At 35.8% G+C, this 23,332-nt stretch overlaps 2 protein-coding genes across 2 annotated transcripts in view; one reads left to right on the top strand and one right to left on the bottom strand.

The window, feature by feature from the left end:
- LOC149808032 (E3 ubiquitin-protein ligase UHRF1-like) overlaps positions 1-16,569 on the bottom strand; it is a 70,572-nt gene extending 54,003 nt beyond the window's left edge. The window contains exons 1-4 of the mRNA XM_089972827.1: positions 16,352-16,569; positions 7,554-7,715; positions 5,381-5,458; positions 3,184-3,635 (exon numbers count right to left, since the gene is read on the bottom strand). Of these exons, the coding sequence (XP_089828953.1) occupies positions 3,184-3,635; positions 5,381-5,458; positions 7,554-7,715; positions 16,352-16,504 (845 nt within the window). The 5' untranslated portion in view covers positions 16,505-16,569. The remainder of the gene's footprint in view (positions 1-3,183; positions 3,636-5,380; positions 5,459-7,553; positions 7,716-16,351) is intronic.
- A 133-nt stretch (positions 16,570-16,702) lies between these two features.
- LOC149808033 (delta(24)-sterol reductase-like) overlaps positions 16,703-23,332 on the top strand; it is a 46,426-nt gene continuing 39,796 nt past the window's right edge. Inside the window, exon 1 of the mRNA XM_089972835.1 lies at positions 16,703-17,019. Coding sequence (XP_089828961.1) covers positions 16,774-17,019 — 246 coding nt within the window. The 5' untranslated portion in view covers positions 16,703-16,773. The remainder of the gene's footprint in view (positions 17,020-23,332) is intronic.

The following is a 23,332-nucleotide window of genomic DNA, read 5'->3' on the forward strand; positions in this document are numbered from 1 at the left end:
TTTTTGTAAAAACCAGCAATCTGGCCAGTCTGATTTATCAAGCAGAGATCACATGTCAACGTGGTGGTCACGTGATACAACAATACTCCAGAAGTTGCTCTCGGAATATATAAATATGGAGAATTTTGCGTTCTTTCGTTTTTTTTTATTTTTATTACAAGCATGTATATGACTTTCATCTAGCATTTGTTTAAAAAAAATTCTCTACAACATTTGAAAAGGTGGGTTGTTAGATATGTGCATAGCGGCCGACCTTCCAGGCTCACAATTAGTGAAAATAGGGATAACAAGTCATGAATTGGGACATGAATTAGTGAAAAATACCATGACAATAACTCCATCCACTCTGACTGTCAATACTACACTATATCAAGTTCGCAATATAAAACTAAAACACTACATATATGCAGAAATATTTATTTATCAAGACATGTTACTGTTGCAGACCTGAACTTCCACAACTGCTTGATCGTAATTTGTTTTCTAAACAGTTCTGACTTCTTGCCTGCTGGTTGATCTTGGTGACTAAAATTGCTGACAAATTTTCTGCAGCTAAGGAGGCCCTAAAGCCTGTCTTATTTTTCCTCACTAGAGAAAATACTCTTTCGCTGTCACTGTTGCTGTGAGGAATGCACAGGAGCTGCAGCACTTTTGGTTCTTCCACAGAAAAATTTGGAAGCGATTTTCAAGATTGTGTTTGACAAGAAAACTCACAAATAATGCTTCAGCGTTGGTATCCTGCAGGTCTTCCGTCGATGGCGTAAAATATTCCAGAGCTGAAATCTGCAAATTCTTAATTTTCCCAACTTCTACGTGTTTTTTTTTGCAACCGACATGCTTCCTCACATCGTCTCTGCAATGGCAAACTGAGTGCAAAAAGCGTGATGAATATCAATGTTTAATGCACGGCCAATTTTTGATATATTCCAAATTAAATTTACTTTTTGAGTAATACATCTCTTTTTCCTTGGTGGTGAAGACGTTTTCAAGATCTTACACGCGATGCTGAACAGTAACTCAAATCAGTGTTGGTGACGCATGCACGGAGCAAAATTCCGGATATGCCCCAATTACTCTCAAAAGCATTTGTAAAACTACTCTTATACATATAGATTAAAATAGGTTAAAATGCTTGCTACCAGGCCAACTGTACTAATCTGCTGTAGATCTACTAATATCGCAACCAGCCATATTGGACTGTTTTGGCAACTGCGAATATCACGACTAGTGCTTAACGGAAATCGGTTATTTTATTAAAGATTTAAAATAACTGAGGATCCGAGAATTCGTGGCTTGTGGCGTAAATCCGTGAATCGCTGAAAAAGTCGTGAAATTCACACTAAATCTGTGAGGGTTCACCGCTATGTATGTGTACAGTACTTGTACTAGCAATGCAAATCACGAGCACCAGGTCACAATTCGTCAACTACGCAGTTTTATTTTGTCTTTCAGCAGATTAAAGACATAACAATTTTACTTCTCACAATTTCTGAGAAAATAAGTAATTTTTATATCTATTTCATGCATGCCTCATTTGCTTTAGCAATGTTTAAAGTTTGCTAGGCCATCCAGTAATCAGCTACGCTTTGCCACCACCATGCTGGCCTCTTGTGATGCTAGATTGGTTTTCATACCTTCCATGGAAGGAAAGATACGGATATCAAGCTGACTTTGAAATTGAAAGTCTACTAGACGAATCTAATCTACTGGGCATTTGGAGTGACTCAGCATATATGTTTATTGCAAGCAACCAAATAATCCATACTGCACCCTCCGAATATTCTGGTTAGAACTCTATAAATTTAACTCACAATCAGTTTAGTTACAACTCAATTACTTGACTGTTTCGGGCATGAAGTGGTGGTGGAAAATTCCCGGGTTTTTCCAAAGTTTCATAAATATTTGCGAAATTCCAGGACTTTTTCTCATTTCTCCTGACTTTTTCCCGATAGGGTGGGAACCCTGGGTTATATCTGATGAGGCCCAGAGGTATATCATGGTGGTTGACCTGAACCCATGCAATTCTGGTTACAAGTCCAATATGCTACCCAACAAACTGCAACTAGTACCAAACATGTTAAAACAGGATCACACAATCCCCACCTTTCTTCTCCAAAAGTATGGTAAACAGCACATTATATGCCAGCCCCATGTTTAATAGTCTGCTCTGTGTGTGTGTGTGATTTGGATTTTTAACATAGCCTTAAAAAGTTTTCAGTAACATCGCTACAATGACAGTTTATAGTGGTGTAGCACCAAGCCACATTTTTCTGACACCAGGCTGACCAGTCCTAATACTAACCCCTTAATGCAGAGTGCCTAGCAAGGGTTCAAACCCGCAACCTCATGCATCCAAGGCAGGTACTCTAACCACTAGGCAACCGCAGCAGTCAATAGTCTGCTATGTAGTTAACTAAATATGTCGACACAGAAACCATTTTCTTCTTTTAGCCATTGACCTCTGACTTTTTTTTATACCAAAATTAATGTAAGTCTTCACTGGCCGCAGTGAAAAATTCCACAAAACTTTCATGTATGTTATGTAAAACTAATGTCATTATGTGGAACCAATTTTCTTTTTCCATTCATGACCATGACCTTTGATATTTTGACCCAAAAACAAAAGGGCTGGACATTGTGGACAGTGGATAACCCAAGTTACAGATACCCTTTTCCTTCCATCAGTCACAACTATTTTATCCTTCAAGCTCAAAACTGAAAGTTTTTTTTTTTATTATTATCCCAAGTGCATCCATCCACAAAGTTTGGTAATTGTAAACAGTGGAAAACTAAACATATTGTGCAAAAACCAAATTGGTAACATCATAACCAAAAACACAGTCTAATGGTAGGTAAAAACAGCATGGGGATGAAATTTTACCCCAAAACTGAAAAGTAAAACCAAGTTATAATATAACAACTGCAAGAGTTGACGAGGGGCCTCAAGTGGCAGTGGTCTAAAGTGCTCACCGTTATGGATCACTCCTGTCTCACCTCTGTCTGCGTGGGTTCTAGTCTCCGGCACAGCCATCGTGGGTATGAGAAAGCTTGCAGGTAGCTTCTCATGGGTTGGTGGTTCTTTCCGGGTTCTTCCTCCACCAGTTATAACGGCCACCACGTATAACCTATCTCGTGCTGAAAATGGCATTAAACCCAACAACAACAATCAACAGTAATACTAACCCTTCATAGACCACATGATACACAAATCCATCATCATGAATTGCTTCACTGGGATGTAATGTTTTTAACACTGACATGTCACGATCATCATTTACATCCCCTTGCTTATTATTGTCCTGACTTCCAGTTTCACTAGCATCCATTTCCATGGGCTCACTACAGCTGTCATTACCATTGGCAACAATGTCTTTTTCTGAAAGAATGTCATTAGTCTTGGCGATTTCTGATTTATATCTGCCTTCACTTTCATCTGAGTCACTCCTGTCCTTAATGTTTTTAGCATCTATGTGTTTATTGCTGTTTTCATTTTTCACTGTTTCATTACTTATGCCATTGGTTTCTGTACCTAAAACCGAGGATTCAAGATCTTCTGTTGCCTTGGTTACTCGTAATAGTCTGGATTCAAACCATGCCCCCATTGAAACATCTCTTGCATCTATGAGGTCACCAACCTGTGGAAAATGAAATAATCTACTGCTAAATTTCTACCAATTGTACAATCTGCTTTTTCTTGCAATTATTAAGACATACAGCTGTAAATCTGAACACTTTTGACATTGTACAAAACACAAAAAATCCAGTGCTAATAAATGGTATATCTATTTTCCATAACCTTAAATTCCTAAACATTTTTGACCAAAACAATATATATATATATATATATATATATATATATATATATATATATATATATATATATATATATACACACACACACACACACCAGTTTCCCTCATAAATTATCTGCATCTATTTTCTTCATGTCTGTTGCAACGTCTCACCAATTTAGTCCAAAAGGCTAGTTTCTTCTTATCTACATTTGCTTGTATGTTGAGAAACAGTATTCAAGATATTCATCTCCATACTTGCGTCCTAAGAGAAAAACTGTTCAAAATATTATTCCCTCGATGTAATGTTCTTGGAACTTCATCCAATTTGGAATACAGAATTTTCACCAGAAAGTCGTAAGCAATTCCACAAAATTCCAGAATGACCGGGGGATGCATTCATATGCAAATTTTCATGTGTGAATAAAACAATACTGAATATATGGAATGAACAAACAGCTAAAAAGACAAGTTACTGAAATGTGCATATTATTTTTGGTGTAGTTAAATTACTTTTGTCTAAATGTTTGGTGTTGTTAAATTACTTTTGTCCAGATGTTTGGTATAGTTTGTAGTTTTATAACATAGCAAAACAAGTAGGTCATTTAGTGCTGAGGCAAATCGAGTTTCCTGCCCAACGACACACCACTGTAGTTGACTTGGGTTGATTTGAGATAGGATTTGAACCCATACCCATTTGGTTTTTGGATCCTGCTTGCTCATCTCCATGTAAAGAACAGGTGAAAACTTCACTCCAGCAAGCAAATTAGGTCACATATACCTAGCTGGCAGGTTTGTGCCATTTAATCATATCACAACTTGGGGAAATAATACTTTGTACATATATTGTCTGTTAAATTTCATAGATATTAATCTTTTTCAGTCTTATTATGATAATGTGCATTTTAAAAGTATTTTTTGAGGCAACCATAAACCATCCTTGAAGCTAACAAACATTTCTGCAGAGATCACTGCTCTCTGATCCCTGGTATTTGCCAATGCATTTGTCTTCAGTGTAAAATGTACAAAACTACTGATTACTGTGTGCTCTTGCATACAAGTGTACATCAACTGCAAATAAAGATCCTGATCTGGCATAACGTGTCAGCATATAAGGGTCTGTGCATTTTGCAGTTTGACTAGAATTCAAATAGAGTGTATGTGTATATATATATATATATATATATATATATATATATATATATATATATATATATATATATATATATATATATATCTTTGAGATCAGCATAAAATAGTGGTGATCAATACTACTTGCACTGATAATATCATCACTACAATACAGTGGAAACACTATAGCAAGCAACAGCACCCCTACCAAAACTTAAAAGGTGATACTGCGATACAGCTTTACGCTAACGAATTCATAGTAACAGTACAGTGGAAACACTTAAGTCTACAGACCACTGTAGCTGCCCCACCACAATTTAAGTTGACAAAATGTGACACAACGTTATGCTAATGAAATCATCACTAAAGCTGACAGACAGCTGTAGATGTCCCACCACAGCTGAATGGTTTTGAGGCAGATACCCTCTCATGTAAAGAAAAATAGCAAATCTCCAAACCTTATAGATACTACCAGATGTATCTTCTTCTTCACACTGTTTGCTACTGCTGGGTTTGCTTGGCTCAGGGGTGGGTGGCTGAAAGAAAATGGATATTTACTCAGCATGTGCATTAACAACTAGCAGATATCTCAGTGTATCCCTCAGGGGTGTAAAATGGAGGGTACAAAAAACCCCTAGGTGTCAAAACTGGGAGTCAAATAAAAAATGTGGGGGTCAAAAATGTACTGACAAATTTTCATACGACTCGTACTTTTTCAGCTTGAAATAGGATATTGCAAATTGCACAACATACTATCTTTCTCTAAACATACAAATACACCAACATGCACAGTTAACAAACAAATGCACTGTCCATTCAAAGAATAATTTTATTTGTTCATTTTTCTTTTAAAGTCGTACTTTTAACAGTCTCCTCAACAATATTATAGCCCAACACATTACATATAAGCCAATACAAAAAGCCAACTAAATCTTTTTAACCAAATGGGAGTTAATTTACTGCCTTTCATCAAATGTGTACTATCATAGGTTTCATTGTACTTCGTCCTAGAACACATTTATCCAAATATCAAGGAGGATACTGATTCATCTTTATAATAAGTTACACTTGAACTTTAAGATCTTTCTTTTATTGCAGTAAAAGTTAAAAACGAACAAAATCTGCAATGACCCGCTGACTTTGTAATCCAAATAACGCATTTGTCTCTGCAAGTTTACTGATTTCTTTGTTGTGAAATAATGTCTTAGGTTATAATGTGTTCTCCAGATATCTTACGGCGAACAAGTGCCTATTTTTTAAAATTTTAAAATCCTGTCACGAGAGGATTATTCACTTTGGCAGTCTTTGCAATCACGCGATCAGAAGTCACACTGGTAATCATAATGAATATTCCAGTCAAGGGAATAATTTTCTCCATTTTTCATTAAAGTTAGATCCACAGTTACTCTTTTGTGTTCTGCTTCTTTCACTTTCTTCGCTAATGCTTTTTAGTGCATGACGTTTTAATCTGGAGATCACTTTCTAGTGCAACAAGCCTTGATGTTAAATATCTAGAACAGCTTGCTGAGCTCGATGGAAATCACAAGAAGCTCGTGAGATTAGGGGAAGCTACTCCATCATAACATTGCCTATGCTAGTCTAGTTCATTGTTTTATATGTTCCCTGCGTTGCACTTTGCTATACGAATAGAGGAGCGCAAGGCAGGAAGCAAACAAAGTGGGGAACCAGTCAATGCCTATATGCGAAGTATATACGATGCCATCCATCGTCCAATGCATTGGGTACTAAATAAATCATGATCATATTATGAAAATCCTTTGCATAAAAAAAACCGCATGGTAACAAAATGTGTGCATCAATTTTCTCCAGTGTGCAACCCTGATGCACAAATGTGCATAAAGGGAAAAACTATCTGTATTTGATTGTTCATTGATACAGATTTACTGATATGGTGCCCTTTTCCGCATCTCTCCATTTAACAAGCAAGCATGATTTAAACAGAACTGACTGGAATCTAAACCTGTCTCGTGACATTCTTTGACAGTGGTACTTGATGAAAGGAATGGAAAATTGTTGCAAAGTAAATAAAATGAAATTTTGTGCGAGTCTGAAATTCTAAATCCTTATTATATAAGCTGCTGATTGGTACCCCCCCCCAAGTTTCCATAGTTATTCTTAATTCTACATCGATAAAAAAATAATAGTAACATATTTACTTATCGGGCCAATTAATGTTTCTCTGAACAACAGTTGAAATGTTTCAACTAATGGTAAAAAAAAAAGTTATGCAGTTATTTTCTCCTATTTATTGCACCCACCCCCAATTATAGCAATATTAAACTTACTTGTAAATAGAGTCCAACTGAAAACTGCAGAGACCCTGATTTGCTGTTGCATAATATGTAGGCAGAACATGGTTTATTGTTTGTCCGACTGACTATAGACTCAATTTAACCAATGCACTGTATGACAGGAAATCAGGGTGTGCCATTTGCAGTTGGATTAAGCTTACAAAAGAGTACATACAGTAACGGAGATGTCCAGCAGAATACTTTTATATAATCTTTTTCTACCATCTCGAGGTAGGTCACTAACAAGGTAAATATGGGCTTGCACAAAAACATGATCATTAAGCAGATATAGAAATGTCAAAAAAAAGAGAAGACAAACCCTTTTGTTCTCTTTATCAGATGAGCCCTCATCACTGCTACTGGTATAACCATTGGTACGTCCATCTTCCGATCCCTTGACTGGATCAGGATTGCGAACCATAAGCTGAATCAAATCGTTGAGTCCGACGTTGTAGTCAAACAATGTATGGCCATCTTCCAACTGAAAAATGAAACATGACCCAATTTCCACAGTGTAACCATTTAAAGTATATTGCAGGTATCTTCCTCCCACTTCAAAAGTTTGTCATGGGACCCAAAAGAATTGGGAAAAGCAGCATATAAACAAGCTATACTGAAAATTCTCAATTAAAAGAATGTGTTGCCATTTATTAATTCAAAATTTAAAGTTTCTTTCTGTTTTTTTTTTTTTAGATCAACCATATTAAAATCTGTATCAGTCACAGCCTCCAATTATTCTTTTCACATGCAGACAAGGGTCTAGGACCTGCCTAGCTCTAAAGGGATCCCAGATAATTATCAAATTGAAAGACAGTTCTACCATTATTCAAGATGCTGGAATAGCTCTTAATGGGCCACAGATAATTATCAAATTGAAACCAACCCATGGAGAACAGGTATACAGGACCTCATCCCTTCATCAGTTTTGTCTGATCATAAAAAAATATTTTTTGTTCAAGCTACATGAAATAGTGTATAAAGATGTATTATCATTTTGGGGAAGAGTTCGCATATGAATTTTAATAATACAATCGTGGCGTAGCTTCTGAAATTTAACAATATCACTAGGTTCTTGAAGTGTTACGACAAAATCAACTTCATCGGAAATGTTATTTATTACTGGTCTATGAGTAAAGTCAGTGAGTGGTCTTTGTGATTGTCTTCAATTAATTCTGTATACAATCATTGCTCAAACAATAGCTAACGTGTTTCTTCTTTAACTGCATACACAACCAAGCAGCAGACAATGTGGTGGTTAATAAAAGATTCTCAGTTTAATAAACATAAAAAAACAAAAGCCGCCAAAATGGCGGTGTTATTAGACGCAATCTGTTGACCAGTAAATAATGTCCGCTTTATTAGTTGGAAATTGAAAGGGTATGAAATTGTACACGAGTTCAACTGTAATTTAAAAAAAAAAAAATAAAAGTGACTCATGATCATCGCAGTCTACTTAGTTCTTGGGTTTAACACGAGTATGGTGTTTGTTTATGAACGCGCTATTAATTTCTATTTTTTTTAAATAAAAATATTTTACCATTATGGAAAACCAAGTTCACAGATGCAAGTCGTTCTCTGCACTTTGCACAGTGATTAGTATAGTAGTTTTAACACGTTTTTTTTTTGATAACCACAAAATCTGTAGTAAAAGTTACATGCATGTTGAAAGCATGTGTTGATTGTGAATTATTCTCGCTGTAGTTGTTCAAACGAATAGGTGTACAAGTGTTAAATATTGGAAATTTTCACGGGATAAATGTACACCACTCCCTCGATAACTCGCACACATCAGGGTCCAGAAACATCGACCACACTATAAGTGAGGCACGAGTTGTCGAGGGACCTATAAAATAAGCCCAAAACCAATAAAGTGATTGACGACATAACGGAAAAATGGGGGGGGGGGGGGGTAGTAGGCAGATTATACTGTTGAATACTCACTTTATAATCGTTCTGAGATTAACTGTTAATAAATATCTCTTCATAACGGTGTACTTTATTATTTCCTCATAGGACAACATTAATTTCTGGATAAATTACAGTATATTGAGGCGATCATCGAAAACATTATTCCACGTGGTTTCCATTCGCTTAACATGTGTACCACTTCACACATTGTGTACTACATCACTAATTTTTATGCTGAATTGGATACATTCTATTTTTATTGTTCGATCCAAATTAGACGTTTTTATAGACAAAAGATCGGCTGTAGGGCAGTCATTGTCAGCACAAATCCATTCTTCCATATCATCAAGAGAAATGCCCATCTCAGGACCATGAGTCTGTACGAATTTCTCCTAAACAGCCTCGGCATTAATGACATCAGTTTCACTGAAACATTCGAAGTCACTATCATCGTCGTTGTCTCTGTTACTATTTTGCTTTACGTCAAAGGCAGCTCCAAGACCCTTAATCCAGAACCCCAGGTCTCTTGTAATCGATTTTTTTTAATGCAACAAACACTCCCCCAAGTTGTTGATCAAAACAAAGCAGGCATGTACATGTAATTAGGTTCTCACAGAACTACTCACGGGTTTCTATGTGACGGTTGATTGACTCTTTTCATGTTTTCAATGAACAGAATATGTTGTGATTATAATGTTTACACTGAAACGGAATTAAAGGATTAGAACGTGACTTTCACACAGGAATACGTTTAAATGGTGTTTATTTCATTCTCTGTTGCCACCTGTTAGCATATACCAGAAGTTTTCATTGATCACTATTTCACCAGGCTGTTTATTTACAGTATACTGACAACTATTGATCATAAATAACTTACATAATATATGATATCTTTAAACAGAGGTCTTGCTAGGATTTCAAAACTGGGTCTTTCTGCCTCTGAATTCAATCACTAAATATCAGTACATTTTCTCACTCGGCCGCCAGTCAAAGCCTTTGAACTAGCCGCCTAGCTGTTGCATCATTTTTTTTTTTTAATGTACTGTTATAAAATGGCAACAGTACATCAAAGAGTCTTTCAGTCACTGAATTCTGTCGTAAATATCAGCACAGTTAACTGATCAACACATTTTCCCACAAAGCAGGTGGCTGAAACAGGACCGGCAAATCTTTGAATTTTCCCGTGCACGTATTACATGCGTATGGAGGACTCCCGCCTCAGTGATTTTCTGTGTCCCAGATAAAAAATTGGCATCCAAATATGCGTAATTAAGCGTTTTCGAGATCTCTGAAATTAATTCTTCTTTAGAACTTGCAAATTTCAAAATATGGATTATATTTTTACGGGCATTAATCACCATTTTTGATGATGAAATGAGCAGTGTATCAAGGTTTAATTTATCAATTCTTATCGTAATTTTTTCATGTTCAGCACATTTTAAAGATATTTTAAATACATTTTCTCTGGAAAAAAATCGAGAACCAAGACGGACACCGCGTTATAAGCGGGATCGCGAGTTATTGAGGGAGTGGTGTATATAGAAACGCACGAGAATTTTAGCAGTAAGAAATTTGTACAGACACCATTCATAGACCCTGGTACTTAATGAACAGTACACATTCTTTGTCTTTCTTAACCTAATTTTGTTGTTAATTTTTCCCATTGAATTCAGACACATAATGATGTGTGACGAAATTATTGAATAGTTTAAATATGTATGCAATTTTGGCAATGGAATTACATATATTATGGATTAATTCCATGCCCTGACGGTATGATATCAGACGACAAGTAAACGGTATTGATACTCTGTTCGTGCTGTTTATTAAATGCTGAATTCAGATACAATGATCTGGGAGGAAAAAATTTATTAGATATTGTAAATATGTGTGCAATTTTTCAATGGAATTACTTGCATTATAGATGAACTGTATGCCACGACAGCACGATAGTAAATGGTGTTGATACCCTATTCATCATACACATTAGACATGAATACACGTATATGTGCCAATGAGTTGTTCTCTGAAAAAGGTAAAATACTGTAAATCCCGGTATTAACGTGATCCAATTTTCTGGACCCCAGTTATCGCTTTATAGAGGGGTTCAACTGTACTTCCATATATATAATGAAAAAATGTAAGACATAACTGCCTACCTAGCCTAATTTTAAAACCAGTGTAGTATGGTCTCTTTTGGTCTATAGTCAAAGTTGTTTTCTGACATGTGAATATGAATTTTTTTTAAAAAAACAGCAACGCAAATACTATTTAACCAATGCCTAACATTACTGCAAGTACTTAGGCAAATGATAAAACCTTACATATGCAATCATAGCAATGGACTGTTGTAACAAGCTACAGAATGACAATGAAAAACCCTCAGTGGTGTTTTTGTTTTGGCGATGTGGCTGTGTTGAAATGCATATTCTACCAGGATATCATAGTTGCTGGTTGCATTCATGTCAGTGCATTTATGTAATAAAATCAATCTGTGCAGCACAAATGCAGGGTTCTCAACTGATTTCCAAACTGAAAAGTCATCTGACCTTTGACCCCAAAATCTCAAGAATCAAAATGAAAATCTTGCGTGTTATATCTGTTAATTTTTTGGGAATGATCCATTAATTGAAACATTCAAGGTTTTAACATTCTTCTGACTGAAGCAAATTAATTGCCAATAAAACAATCCCATGCTCAAAACAGGCTTCACAAGAAGCCACATATTTGCTTGTTATCGAACTGATTATAATTTAAAGCTCAATAATGATATGCTCCAGTTCTAACCAGTTGATTATAATTTACGTCCAAACATTCCAATGCTGATCAAGCAATGTCAATCAGTGCCTCCTAGAGTAAATTGGTTATGGACAGCGTACTCTTAGTAAGAAATAAAACTGGAGATGAATCAAGCGTAATTAAGACTGATGCTCCAGCCAAACTCTACATGCATAAAAAGATGTACAAGTCTAAATTTCCAAGCATCAAAAATTGGTCATATTTAAATTCCACATCAACACCACAGGGTACACGTCTTTTGAAAATCATGAATTGCAGGGTTGCATTTAAGATTTGACAATGAATGTGAAAGAAAAAAAAAAAGAAAGAAAGAAAGAAAGAAAAAAGGGGGGGGGGGGGCAACACAGCCATAAAGGGGGTGTCTTCCAGTATGGTGTAAATAACCTCAATGTATTCAAAAAAGCAATAGCAAGTATAATAAGTGCATTAAATGCATCTCATGTCTTCTGTATATTATAGTATAAAACTTATAAACTGAAATCAAAGTCTTATGTTTTCTAATAATAACAGTCTATCTACACAGTAACCATTAAAGAATCAAACCACAGACTGCAAATAGTGTCACTCCTCTGGCCAATCTTAATAAAAGTGTCATGTACTTCCTGCGCGTCACATGCTCAATTCTGACTGGTTACAAATCCATACTAAGAAAGATCAGAAGAATATATATTTTCATGGATGACAAAAAATAATTTGTAAGGAAAAGTCCAAAGCTCAAAATGAATTAGATAAAGTATATATGCAGTTTCTGTAACAGTTAACTCTTAACTGGAACATATACATCTGCATCCAGAGAGACTGAAATTGTGACTGCATTATTCCGTAAATATGATCACTATTTCCTAAATATCCTCCTGTCCTTCCTCATCCTCCACTCTTCCAATGCCTTGTTAAAGTTGATGTCTCTAAGAGGAGGTCCTTCAACTGGGATCACGAGTCTGTTGAGAACCCCTCTAGATGGCTTCTTCTGAAAGTTTTGGTTTGATTCCGATTGCTGAATCCTATCTCTCAGTCAGCAGTTTGGTATGGCATGACCATGGACACTGATGTTAAATGAAGATTTGGAAATGTGTCTGCATGACGTTGATGTACAATCTGCCAGAGTCCGCACATTTTGTCTCTAGGGTACATTTCTCTTTTAATGATAGTCTGAGCAAGAGATGACTGTCAAAACATGTTTTGGGTCACACAAAGGGGGACTGATAACTTCTTTTGATTTCTTCTCCTGACCAAAATGATCACAGAGAATTTGTATCTGGTCGTAACCATACATTTTTTGTTCTTCAGAATGTGCGGTTATGTAGACCAAGAACCTCAAATGCTGTTGCCATCTGTGTGCTGCTCTTTGGAAATCTTGCAGCCATCTCAACCTGCAAATCTGTAGCAATCTTGTGGCGAAGGTTAGACACATTATTTGAAACTGGTGAGTAGTCTACCAGAACATGATTCTTAAAACTCCATCAAAAACAGTGCCAGGCACCATTGGTTTCTGTTGACAGTAATGTCAGAAAAAAAGGTGCAACCTATTTAAGCTGGCCCTGATCGTGCCCACTGACTATGCAAGAACAACGCGCTGAACGGAATACTACCTTTTCATTGGCCAGCTGAAAATAAGTTATAAATAAATACAGGATGTCATTTTCTTTTAACCATTGAGAACAGCGGGATCTCACTTGAATATTAAGCGGGTGCAATCAAGACCACGTTGAGCAGTAGCGTGGGAAAATCATTTTGCATTCCTTAAAGGTATGATATTAAATCGAACTTTTGATAGGGATACACGGTCGAATGCACGAGTTAAATATCGGTACCAATTATTAAGCTACAGAAAGCGTAGCTTGAAATATTAGCGTTTATTCTTAAACAGGTCATGCAAGCAAGGAGACAAGTGTCCTCCTGTGTAGTTATTATATAGTATATGTATGATAGTTCAATTGTTAGCAACAATGTGAGCCCTTGTGCACTGTATATGCAAAATATAACGCATGCTGTATCTTGCTTAGTTTCCATTTAACACAATAATTATCCCAGAATTGGGAACTACTGCGCATAAAATGCAATATCATATGATCTTTCTTTTAGCTTTAATAGATTTTCTGCAAAACAAATTGTACCTGCACGCTACGTTACTATTCCACACCCACCCACCCTATGAAGACAGTATTACCAGCAGCCGTAAACATCAGCATTATACCAAGATCATTGTGGGAAGGTTTGACAACATCATGCTAAATCGATTCATAAACTTGGGTCATCTGCTGCGGGATACTTTTGTCAAAGAATAACTTTTTACAAGTTCCACCAGACTCACTATTCATAAGCAAATCTATGAAGCCGCTAAGAAGAATGTCACAACTATAGTCCATGCAGCGAATCAGCCCACTACAGTACTAAGATCATGGCAAGTTCCAGCTGCAAAGAACTCTTCTAGATTATTAACAAGCTAATGTCAAGGAACAAATCAACACCACTTCCAGCTACCTTCTCTCCAGTCGACCTTCCGGACCTGTTTGCAAATTTCTTCTGTGACAAAAGTACAAACCATTAGAGATAAGCTTGACAAGACAATTTCAACTGACTTGTTGTCACCAAACAGTTGGGATACAGAATTTCAGTGGCAACCATTAGCAGCATTTGAACATGTCTCTATGGATTTAGTATGTACAATTGTGATGAAGAGTGCACCAAAGTCATGTGAACTTGATCCAATTCCAACATCACTGCTGCTTGAGTGCTTAGATCCAGTATTGCCTTCACTAATTGATGTTATTAATACCTCTCTCTCATCAGGGGAATTCCCATCATTTAGCCTCTGCTGAAGAAACCAACACTCGACCAAAAGAACTACCGCCCAGTTTCTAATCTCCCATTCATATAAAAAAGGTTGTTCTATCCCAGCTTGTATCTCATCTGAATTCAAACAGTCTTTTCAGCAATGTACAATCTGCATATCGCCCTTGCCACATTACTGAAACTACTCTTCTCTCTGCTTTGGATAGCAGAAAGATTACAGTTCTCACCCTCCTTGATTTGCCTGCAGCATTTGACACAATAGACCATGACAAATTACATCACGGTCTCCAGCATGTATTTGGCATTCATGATACAGCCTTACAGTGGTTCAAGTCCTACTTGGTCAACAGGACATAAATTGTGTCTGCAAATGGAATACACTTCAGCCCAGTTGATCTATGTTGTGGTGTTCCACAGGGGTCTGTTCTTTTCAGTATCATAGGTAATCATCCAGTCTCAACAACTGTACGCTGACGACACCCAAATATACAAATCTAGCCACCCAACTGAAGTTGATGCTACCATCCAAGGTGTAGAGAGGTGCATTTCTGATGTGAAATCATGGATGACAAGTAACAAGCTGCAGAAGATAAAACTGAGGCCATTCTGATCACAACAAAAGACTTTCTCATTCACTTCCCTTACCTCAAAAAGTAAATATCATCAACACCAACATTAAATTCACAGTCAGTACAAAACCTAGGTGTTACTCTCGACAGTACTCTCACATTGCACCAACATGTCATGAACATATGCAAGGCTGCATATCTTGAGCTGAGACGCATCAGATCCATATGCAAATATCTATCAGCTGGTGCCAGTAAAGTCTTGTGTGTTCATTAGTACTTTCAAGACTGGACTATTCTAACTCAATTCTGTCTGGTTCATCACAATATCTACTCCAGAAACATCAAAACACAGCTGCTCGGATCATACTTAGAGTACCACAATCAGAGCACACCTCCCCGCTGCTCTGTACCCTACTCTGGCTATCCATTCGATCCAGAATCAAACACAAAATATGTTCTCTGTACTACGTTTCACTGACGGACTCCAGTCCAACATACCTATCCGACCTCACCCATGTGTATACACCAGCAAGATACTTACGCTCCTCTTCTGACAATTGTATACTCATTATTCCCACTGAAAAAAACTAAGCCATATGGACAAAGTTCTTTTGCATACCAGGACCCAGCAACGTGGAATGAATTGCCCACTGAACTAAGACACACAGACACAGTGATATCATTCAAGAGTGCTCTTCAAACTCACTTATTTCGACTGCAAGAAAAAACTTAAAGACCTAATAATGTTTCCTACCTTAAATATTTTCAGCACGTTTTTTTATTATTTCTAATTTCATGGTGTTTTTTGTGTTGTAATCATATCATTATATGTTTTTTATTTTTATTTTATAGATGTTGTCTAATATTGTAAAGCGCTTAGAGCTTCTAAAGATTAGGCGCTATACAAAGTCCTCATTATTATATTATTATCATTTAGTTAAGCGTGAAGAGCTGCATATGATGCCTGCAATGGAAGTACAGCTTGAAAATTTTATAATATATGTATATATCTTCGATTAGCAGTTGTGTTTCATCTACTCCAGTGTACCTGTTTTCCTCTGTAGAACAAACGCTGTCTTTCTGGGGATGCATCAAATGGATCAACCAGCTTTTCTCTCAATTCCTCGATTTTTGTCAACTTTGATAGATTATCAACTCGAATCGACTTTTTACCGTCAAATGTTCTTACTTGAATCCACATCCTGATGGCTACAAATCTAGAAATATAAATTACTTCTTAAACGCAATGACTACTCGCGCGTTCACCTGGAGAATGGCGCGAAAATAAACAAGCATGATGCCGAATACGCAGTTATTGAAGCCAGAAGACCGAATATTCCAAATGTGACAAGGAAGCGGAAATAGGAAGAATCCTATACTCACAATTCGATCTTTGACCTCGATCACCCGAGCCGGCTTAGGAATCAGTTGTGTAGTGACTGTCAGGCAGGTCGATTGCAAAATCGCAGAATGGAGATTCCTTTATCTGGCTTTATTTATTTTATAATTCCCGTTATTTTATCATTTTTTGTTTGGTTTAAATACCGTGGACTTGAGTATATAATCATACATTATCGATGGGTGTTAGTTTGCCTGTTTCTGATGCCACTGTCAGTGCTGTATGATGTATTCATGTATGTTAGAAATTTCATTGTCTTCAAAATGAATTCTGCCCCCAAAATGCACGATAAAAAGGTCAGATTTGTGCAGCAACAGGTAAGAAAAATTATATGAAAGTTTGCATGTGTGTTGTTGTTTTGTTGTTTTATTTATGAAGCTCCAGCAGGTAATATTAATAAGCCTTTGTGTTTTATCTTATATATATATATATATATATATATATATATATATATATATATATATATATATATATATATATATATATAGACCTTTTTCAGGAAGTCGAATTTGGGTTTAGCAATCAAAACTTTTTGCCTGGAAGTTTCTGGATGACATTTAAAGTGAAAAGCATTTGATTGTCAGCATTGAAAAGACTTTGGTTAAGCAAAGTTTGAATTAAATTTTAAAACCACAATTTATATTTAATTTAATAAGAGTAAATGCACATGATGACCTGTATGACTTTTCTATAATTCTGTAATAGATAAAGGTCGTTTCATGCATCCACCATAATTTTACCTGTGTACTAGAGTATCTGTTTCCAAACTTCTCTCAACAAACTAACTTTAGTTTTCCAATATCTACAGATACCAGGCTTCCTGGTACCAGACACGCATTTTGGAGTAACAAAGATTTCATTTTGGGATCAAAGGTCAAAGATCAAGGTCACATTGACTGAAAGAAGAGTTTTTTTTTTCCACACAAAAACATTATTTTTTACATCAGAGACATGAATCAAAGATTGTGGATGGTTTGTACTTTATGTAAAGAATAAGAGTGAAAATTTGGAGGTCAAGGTCACTGCTTCTGAAAAATGGGTTCTGTACAAATATATTAGTTCTAGATGATGTACCTTTTCCAAAGTTTGTGGATGACTTACACATTATCTAAGAAAGAAGCCATTTCATTTGGGGGCTTAAAAAAGTAGAAGTTGTGGATGGTTGGCTCTTCAGGTAAAGGCCTACTGAAAAGTATGGTAAGATCAAATATGACTCAATAAAGATTTTGCACAATAATCTTTGTTCCTTATCCAAACTGTGCACTTAGTGCACCAGATGTCAGTCATTATAAGTCTAATAATGGTTACTGCACAGTAAGTTTACTTCCATACTGCATACCTTGACCAAAGGTTCAGGACATTGGGTTCTGTTGATCAATAATATCCTGTCAACCATGCCCTAATAATGCCACCATAGATGACAATCAAAGATGGAGCAAATGTATATGTGCCATTCACAGCATTGTTGTTCTCAAATGGTGAAAAAGTTAAAAATAATAAGTTTTTCCATAAAAAGTTAAAAATAATAAGTATTTCAATAAAAGTTCCATCTCTTTTTTGCAGCAGTACAGCATAAATTTCATTCAGTTTTTATAGATACAAAATCAAGAAAGTGGTTTACAACAAGGTAAATTATTGCATACAATTAAAAGGCAACTTAAAGGTTTTAATTTAATCTCAATTTTTCTTTATAACTAGTATACAAAGTCAAAATAAATTATATAAGTATAATTTTATGTCTTATATAAATGTAAAGATACTTGTATAATCTTAGTAAACAAGATATATTTAATGAGGAGAGGTGTATCACTGTGCAATGTTAGTCTCAGATAACAGTCTAGGACACATATATCACTGTGCAATTTTAGTCTCAGACGAAAGTCTAGGATAGAGATATTACTATGTAACTTTAGTCTCAGATGAGAGACTAGGAGAGGTATATCACTGTGCAATTTTTAGTCCCAGATGAGAGACTAGGAGAGATATATCACTGTGCAATTTTAGTCTCAGATGACGGACTAGGAGAAGTATATCACTGTGCAATTTTAGTCCCAGATGACAGTCTAGGACTGATAAATCACTATGTAACTTTGGTCTCAGATGAGAGACTAGGAGAGGTATATCACTATGCAGTTTTAGTCCCAGATGAGAGACTAGGAGAGATATATCACTGTGTAATTTTAGTCTCAGATAAGAGACTAGGAGAGGTATATCACTGTGCAATTTTAGTCCCAGATGACAGACTAGGAGAGATATAATGGTATCAATGTTCAATTTTAGTCTCAGATAAGAGACTAGGAGAGGTATATCAATGTTCAGTTTTAGTCCCAGATGATAGACTGGCTACCAGCTATTGACAGAAAACATGGTAATGTAATCCAGCATCATTAGCAAAGAAAAAAATTCATGTATTATCAGTTTGAAAACAAATGGCACTTGGTTGGTACTGCTGTCATGACAACACTGATAAGGTATGCAATATTTGCAATCATTCAAGCCAGTTTCTCAACCAGAACTATGCAACCATCTGTTTGTTTTCTGCCATTATGTGTTGTTTTCTGGTCAAAACTAAAATGTCGGAAAATGTCCAAAATAAATTGCAGAAAACAATCATACAGTTTTGTCAATAAATATTGTAGGTTACTTGTACAAATGATGTATCTCCCTTTTACTCTTCTTGTCTCAAATTCATCATTTTGGAAGTGAAGTATACAATTGTTATATATTGATCATGGCCAAAAAATGCTATTTTGATTCTACTTAGAAGGAATGTCCCTTTAGACAGACTATACCAAAATTTAGCCCCAAGGATACTGACTTAAATAGTGTCAGATTTCTTGTGTTATTCATTACAGAGATGTAATTATTTTATGTTCTTAGCATAACACTTTTCTTTGATATTCTTCATGACTGTATGAGTGGGATGAGTTGGGGTTTGTAGTAATGGTGACTATATTTCTTTCTGCAGACATGATGTGGTTTATACATGATAAATTGAGTTTTACTTGGTCTTCTTTCCATCATATTCTGTATAAAAAAGATAAAGCTAAATGTTGAGTGGGTTGTGGGGGCACAGGATTCAGGTCAATTGAGTCTTTAACTTTTGTTTTCATGTCCATGGTGAGCTTTAGTGCATAAAATTTCCATTCAAATTCATGGATACACAAATTTTCAGGAGAGGCATTTCTCTCACCCAATTTGATTTCAAGGTCGAAAGGTATTATTTTTCAAGCTGTCTGAATCTGACATTAAGATTTTGGTTCTCACACCATAAAGTTCCAGCTGCCATTATTCATTTATCTTCCTAGACTGATCACTTACATTATAGCACAGCTCTTGAAATTAAAGATCAAAAGGTCAAAGGTCAAATTCTCTGGAGCCCAAGGCCTAGCCTGGTTTCCCACATGATGAGTGTCTTGTCTTCAATTTTCACTAAATTTCATAGGCAATGTACAATTAAGTATTGATTTCAAATTCAGAGTTGATATAATGTAGCACAATTTTGAAACAGTTCACTTCATCACAGGTAGGCTAGATGTTCAGTCTTTATGATGCAAACTGCTGAGTTCAGGACTTTTTTCATCTTTTACATTCCAAACTACTGCTCTGGTGGCCTAGTGGTTAGAGCATCTGCCTCAGATGTGGGAGGTCATGGGTTCAAGCCCTGGCTGAGTCATACCAAAGACTTAAACAAATGGTACTAACAGCTGCCTCACTTGGTGCTGAGCATTAAGACGTTAGTGTTAGGACTGGTCAGCCTGGTGTCAAGGATAATGTGACTGGGTGGGACATCATGCTACCAGCTATCTGCAGCATGATGTGACAGTACTAAACATCAGTATAAACTGCTATACTGCTGACATCATAGCGATATGACTGAAAAATTGTTAAAGCTACATTAAAAATCAATATGAACACACACAGACACACACACATTCCATGTTGGTTTTATCATATTTTAGGTCAGAATCATTCTACACCTACATAAATTCTTGTTGCACTTATGAAATAGAAAATATATACTTAAAGTAGAGCCAGAATGATGTATCTTTGCCCTGTCTGTGTTCTGTAACAAATGTTTCAACACATTATAAGTGCCTTATTTTAATCGGAGGTTCAGTCCAGATAACTGAATTTCCTGCAGCACATGTTCATTAAATTTGTTATGGTGCATTTGGTTAGATGCAGAACTGTATCGATTTGGGAGGATGGGGTTTCACAGTATTTTAAGTCAGGGTAACTAACTTCTCAGTTGGTGAGGGTGGCTATCAGCCAGTTCTGTAATGGCTATTAGTCTCTTATTCTTGGCATTTTGGTTTGCTTCTGAGATCAGTTTTTAAAATATCTCCAAAGACATGTTTTAAAAGTGTTTTTGCATGAAATTCAGGGCTCCTCATAGCAAATCTGTTCAGTTAGAAAGTAAATTTGTTTTGTCTTTTGGCAGAGTCTTGCTGCATTTTGGATGAGTGCCAGTTTTTCAAGGCTTTTTCCTTGGCATTAAATTTTTTTCTAATTCTTGTTGTTGGCAACAGTTTGTGAATCAGCTAAGAATATTCATAAACATGTTCCTCATTTCCTGTGCAGGGGAGTGAAGTAAATGTATATGTTTCAGACTATAAATAGACTCTTAGACTGAAAACATTCCATTTTGTATGTGTCAGCATTCATCTTTATAACAGTATCTTTGTTGGTGCATTATACAAACTTGACAAACAGCATATCTGGCTTATCAAGTGATGTATATAATAGGGCTTATGGAACAAGCAAAATAATGGCTGTTGTTGCCAATTAAAAGTTTTAGCAATGTAAATATAAAGACTTGAAAAAAGACTTTTAGGAAGATAGACCAAATAAACACAAACATGAAGATAAAAGATATTGGTGTTAAAATTCTATATAAAAAAGTATAAAAGATAAGGTGAACATTAAAACCTTAAAACAAAGGGTGCTTGTGAATTAAGCAATAAGTATTAGTACTTGGGTTTAAGGCATATTTCTTCCCTGCAGATGAAGACAAAACCTCAGAAAACCAAAATCCTCTCAAAATGAAATGTTTTTGGTAAAACATTTTTCTTTATAAAAAGTTTATGTAAACTTCAACTCAGAAAATTGAAACCCTGTACTGTAAAATTTTTTTAAAAAATGTTCAGTTCCAAGGAGTAAAATAAAACCCAACAAAGAAACATGCACTGATACAATAAAATTCTAATATTCACCAATATCTACTGAAACCCCCTAACCCACACCCCACCCCACCCCGACTTTAGAAATACAGGCAAAACACTTAACATTTGGTCAGTTTTATGTAGGTCTTAATTTCAGCCCTTAGTACCTCTGGATTCTGGACTGAGAGACATCCAGACCACACCACAGTTTTGCTGACATAAGTTAGACATCTGACCTGGATCCACCAGTAAAACTTAAGAAGTCAAGTCTTTAACTGAATTCTACAATATAGCAATATCATAGTCTGAAAATAATACCAGACTTTAAGTTGATCCATCTATTGTCTTGAACCTAGACTTGTCTTGTGTTGGTTTAATTGGAGCCTGTTTGGTCAGTTTAATTGGGGCCTGATTGGTCAATTTTAAGTCTGACAAATTTCAGCCAATCAGTTTAATCGAGTCTAAACTTTACATCTAGACTTATGGTAAGTTCTGTTAAAGAAATTTAGACTTGATGGCATAATTCATTATTAGGCTTAAAAAAAATTTGAACCTCATTAAACCAAAACATTTCAAAACCAAAATATAATATGGCTTCAAGGAATTCTGTTCAAGCAAGGTTTCACTGCATCACTCAAATATATGTTACTTAGTCCACACTGAAACCTCTTCTTTTGCCTGCCTATCTCAAAACATCTGAATTTTTTTTGTCCTGAAGCAAATTTTTTTCCGAGTTCTTCTGTATATTTTTCAGTTTTAGTAAAGTTGGAATGAAATGAACCTCACATATCTTTCATCCTTGGCTGAGTTTTATTACCACTCTGGAATAATTCTGATCTGTTTTTCATCGAACTTGAATAGAGGCATATACATCAAAATCTCATAAGAATTCATTAATGAGCCAGATCCATGTATCAAATTGGCTGCATGAGCTTGCTACGACTCTGGAATCCATATTCCTCCTCCAGTTTTTATAAAACTTGGAACAATACTACTTTCTTTAAAATCTGATAAAAATTTTATAATGAGCAAAATCTATACATCCTAAGGAGGTTGTCTTGTATCTGATTGGCTGAGCTTATTGCCGCTCAGAAATTGTTATTTCTGATTCAATTCAGATAAAACTGGAATTATGGGCTTATATTATCAAGTTTTTGGACATGTATGGTAATGAGTGAGATGAGTTGATCTTGCATCAGATTGGCTGAGCTGGTTTCCACTGTAGGAGCATATTTCTAAGCTGATTTGTTTAAACAAACTTGCAATGTGAGCTTATATATCAATATTTTGGATGGACATTCATATTAATAATGTAATCTTGAATCTGGTTGGCTGGGCTTCTTACCACTCTTTGATCAAACTTGGTAAATATAAGTGAGATCCTTATTGGTATGATCTTGCATCTGATTGGTCGAGGTTATTACTGCTCAGGAAGCGATAATTCCATTCTGATTTTCATCAAAGT

The sequence above is a fragment of the Sinohyriopsis cumingii genome, chromosome 1, assembly GCF_028554795.1.
Source record: "Sinohyriopsis cumingii isolate HCF-2022 chromosome 1, ASM2855479v2, whole genome shotgun sequence".
Taxonomy (NCBI): Eukaryota; Metazoa; Mollusca; class Bivalvia; order Unionida; family Unionidae; genus Sinohyriopsis; species Sinohyriopsis cumingii.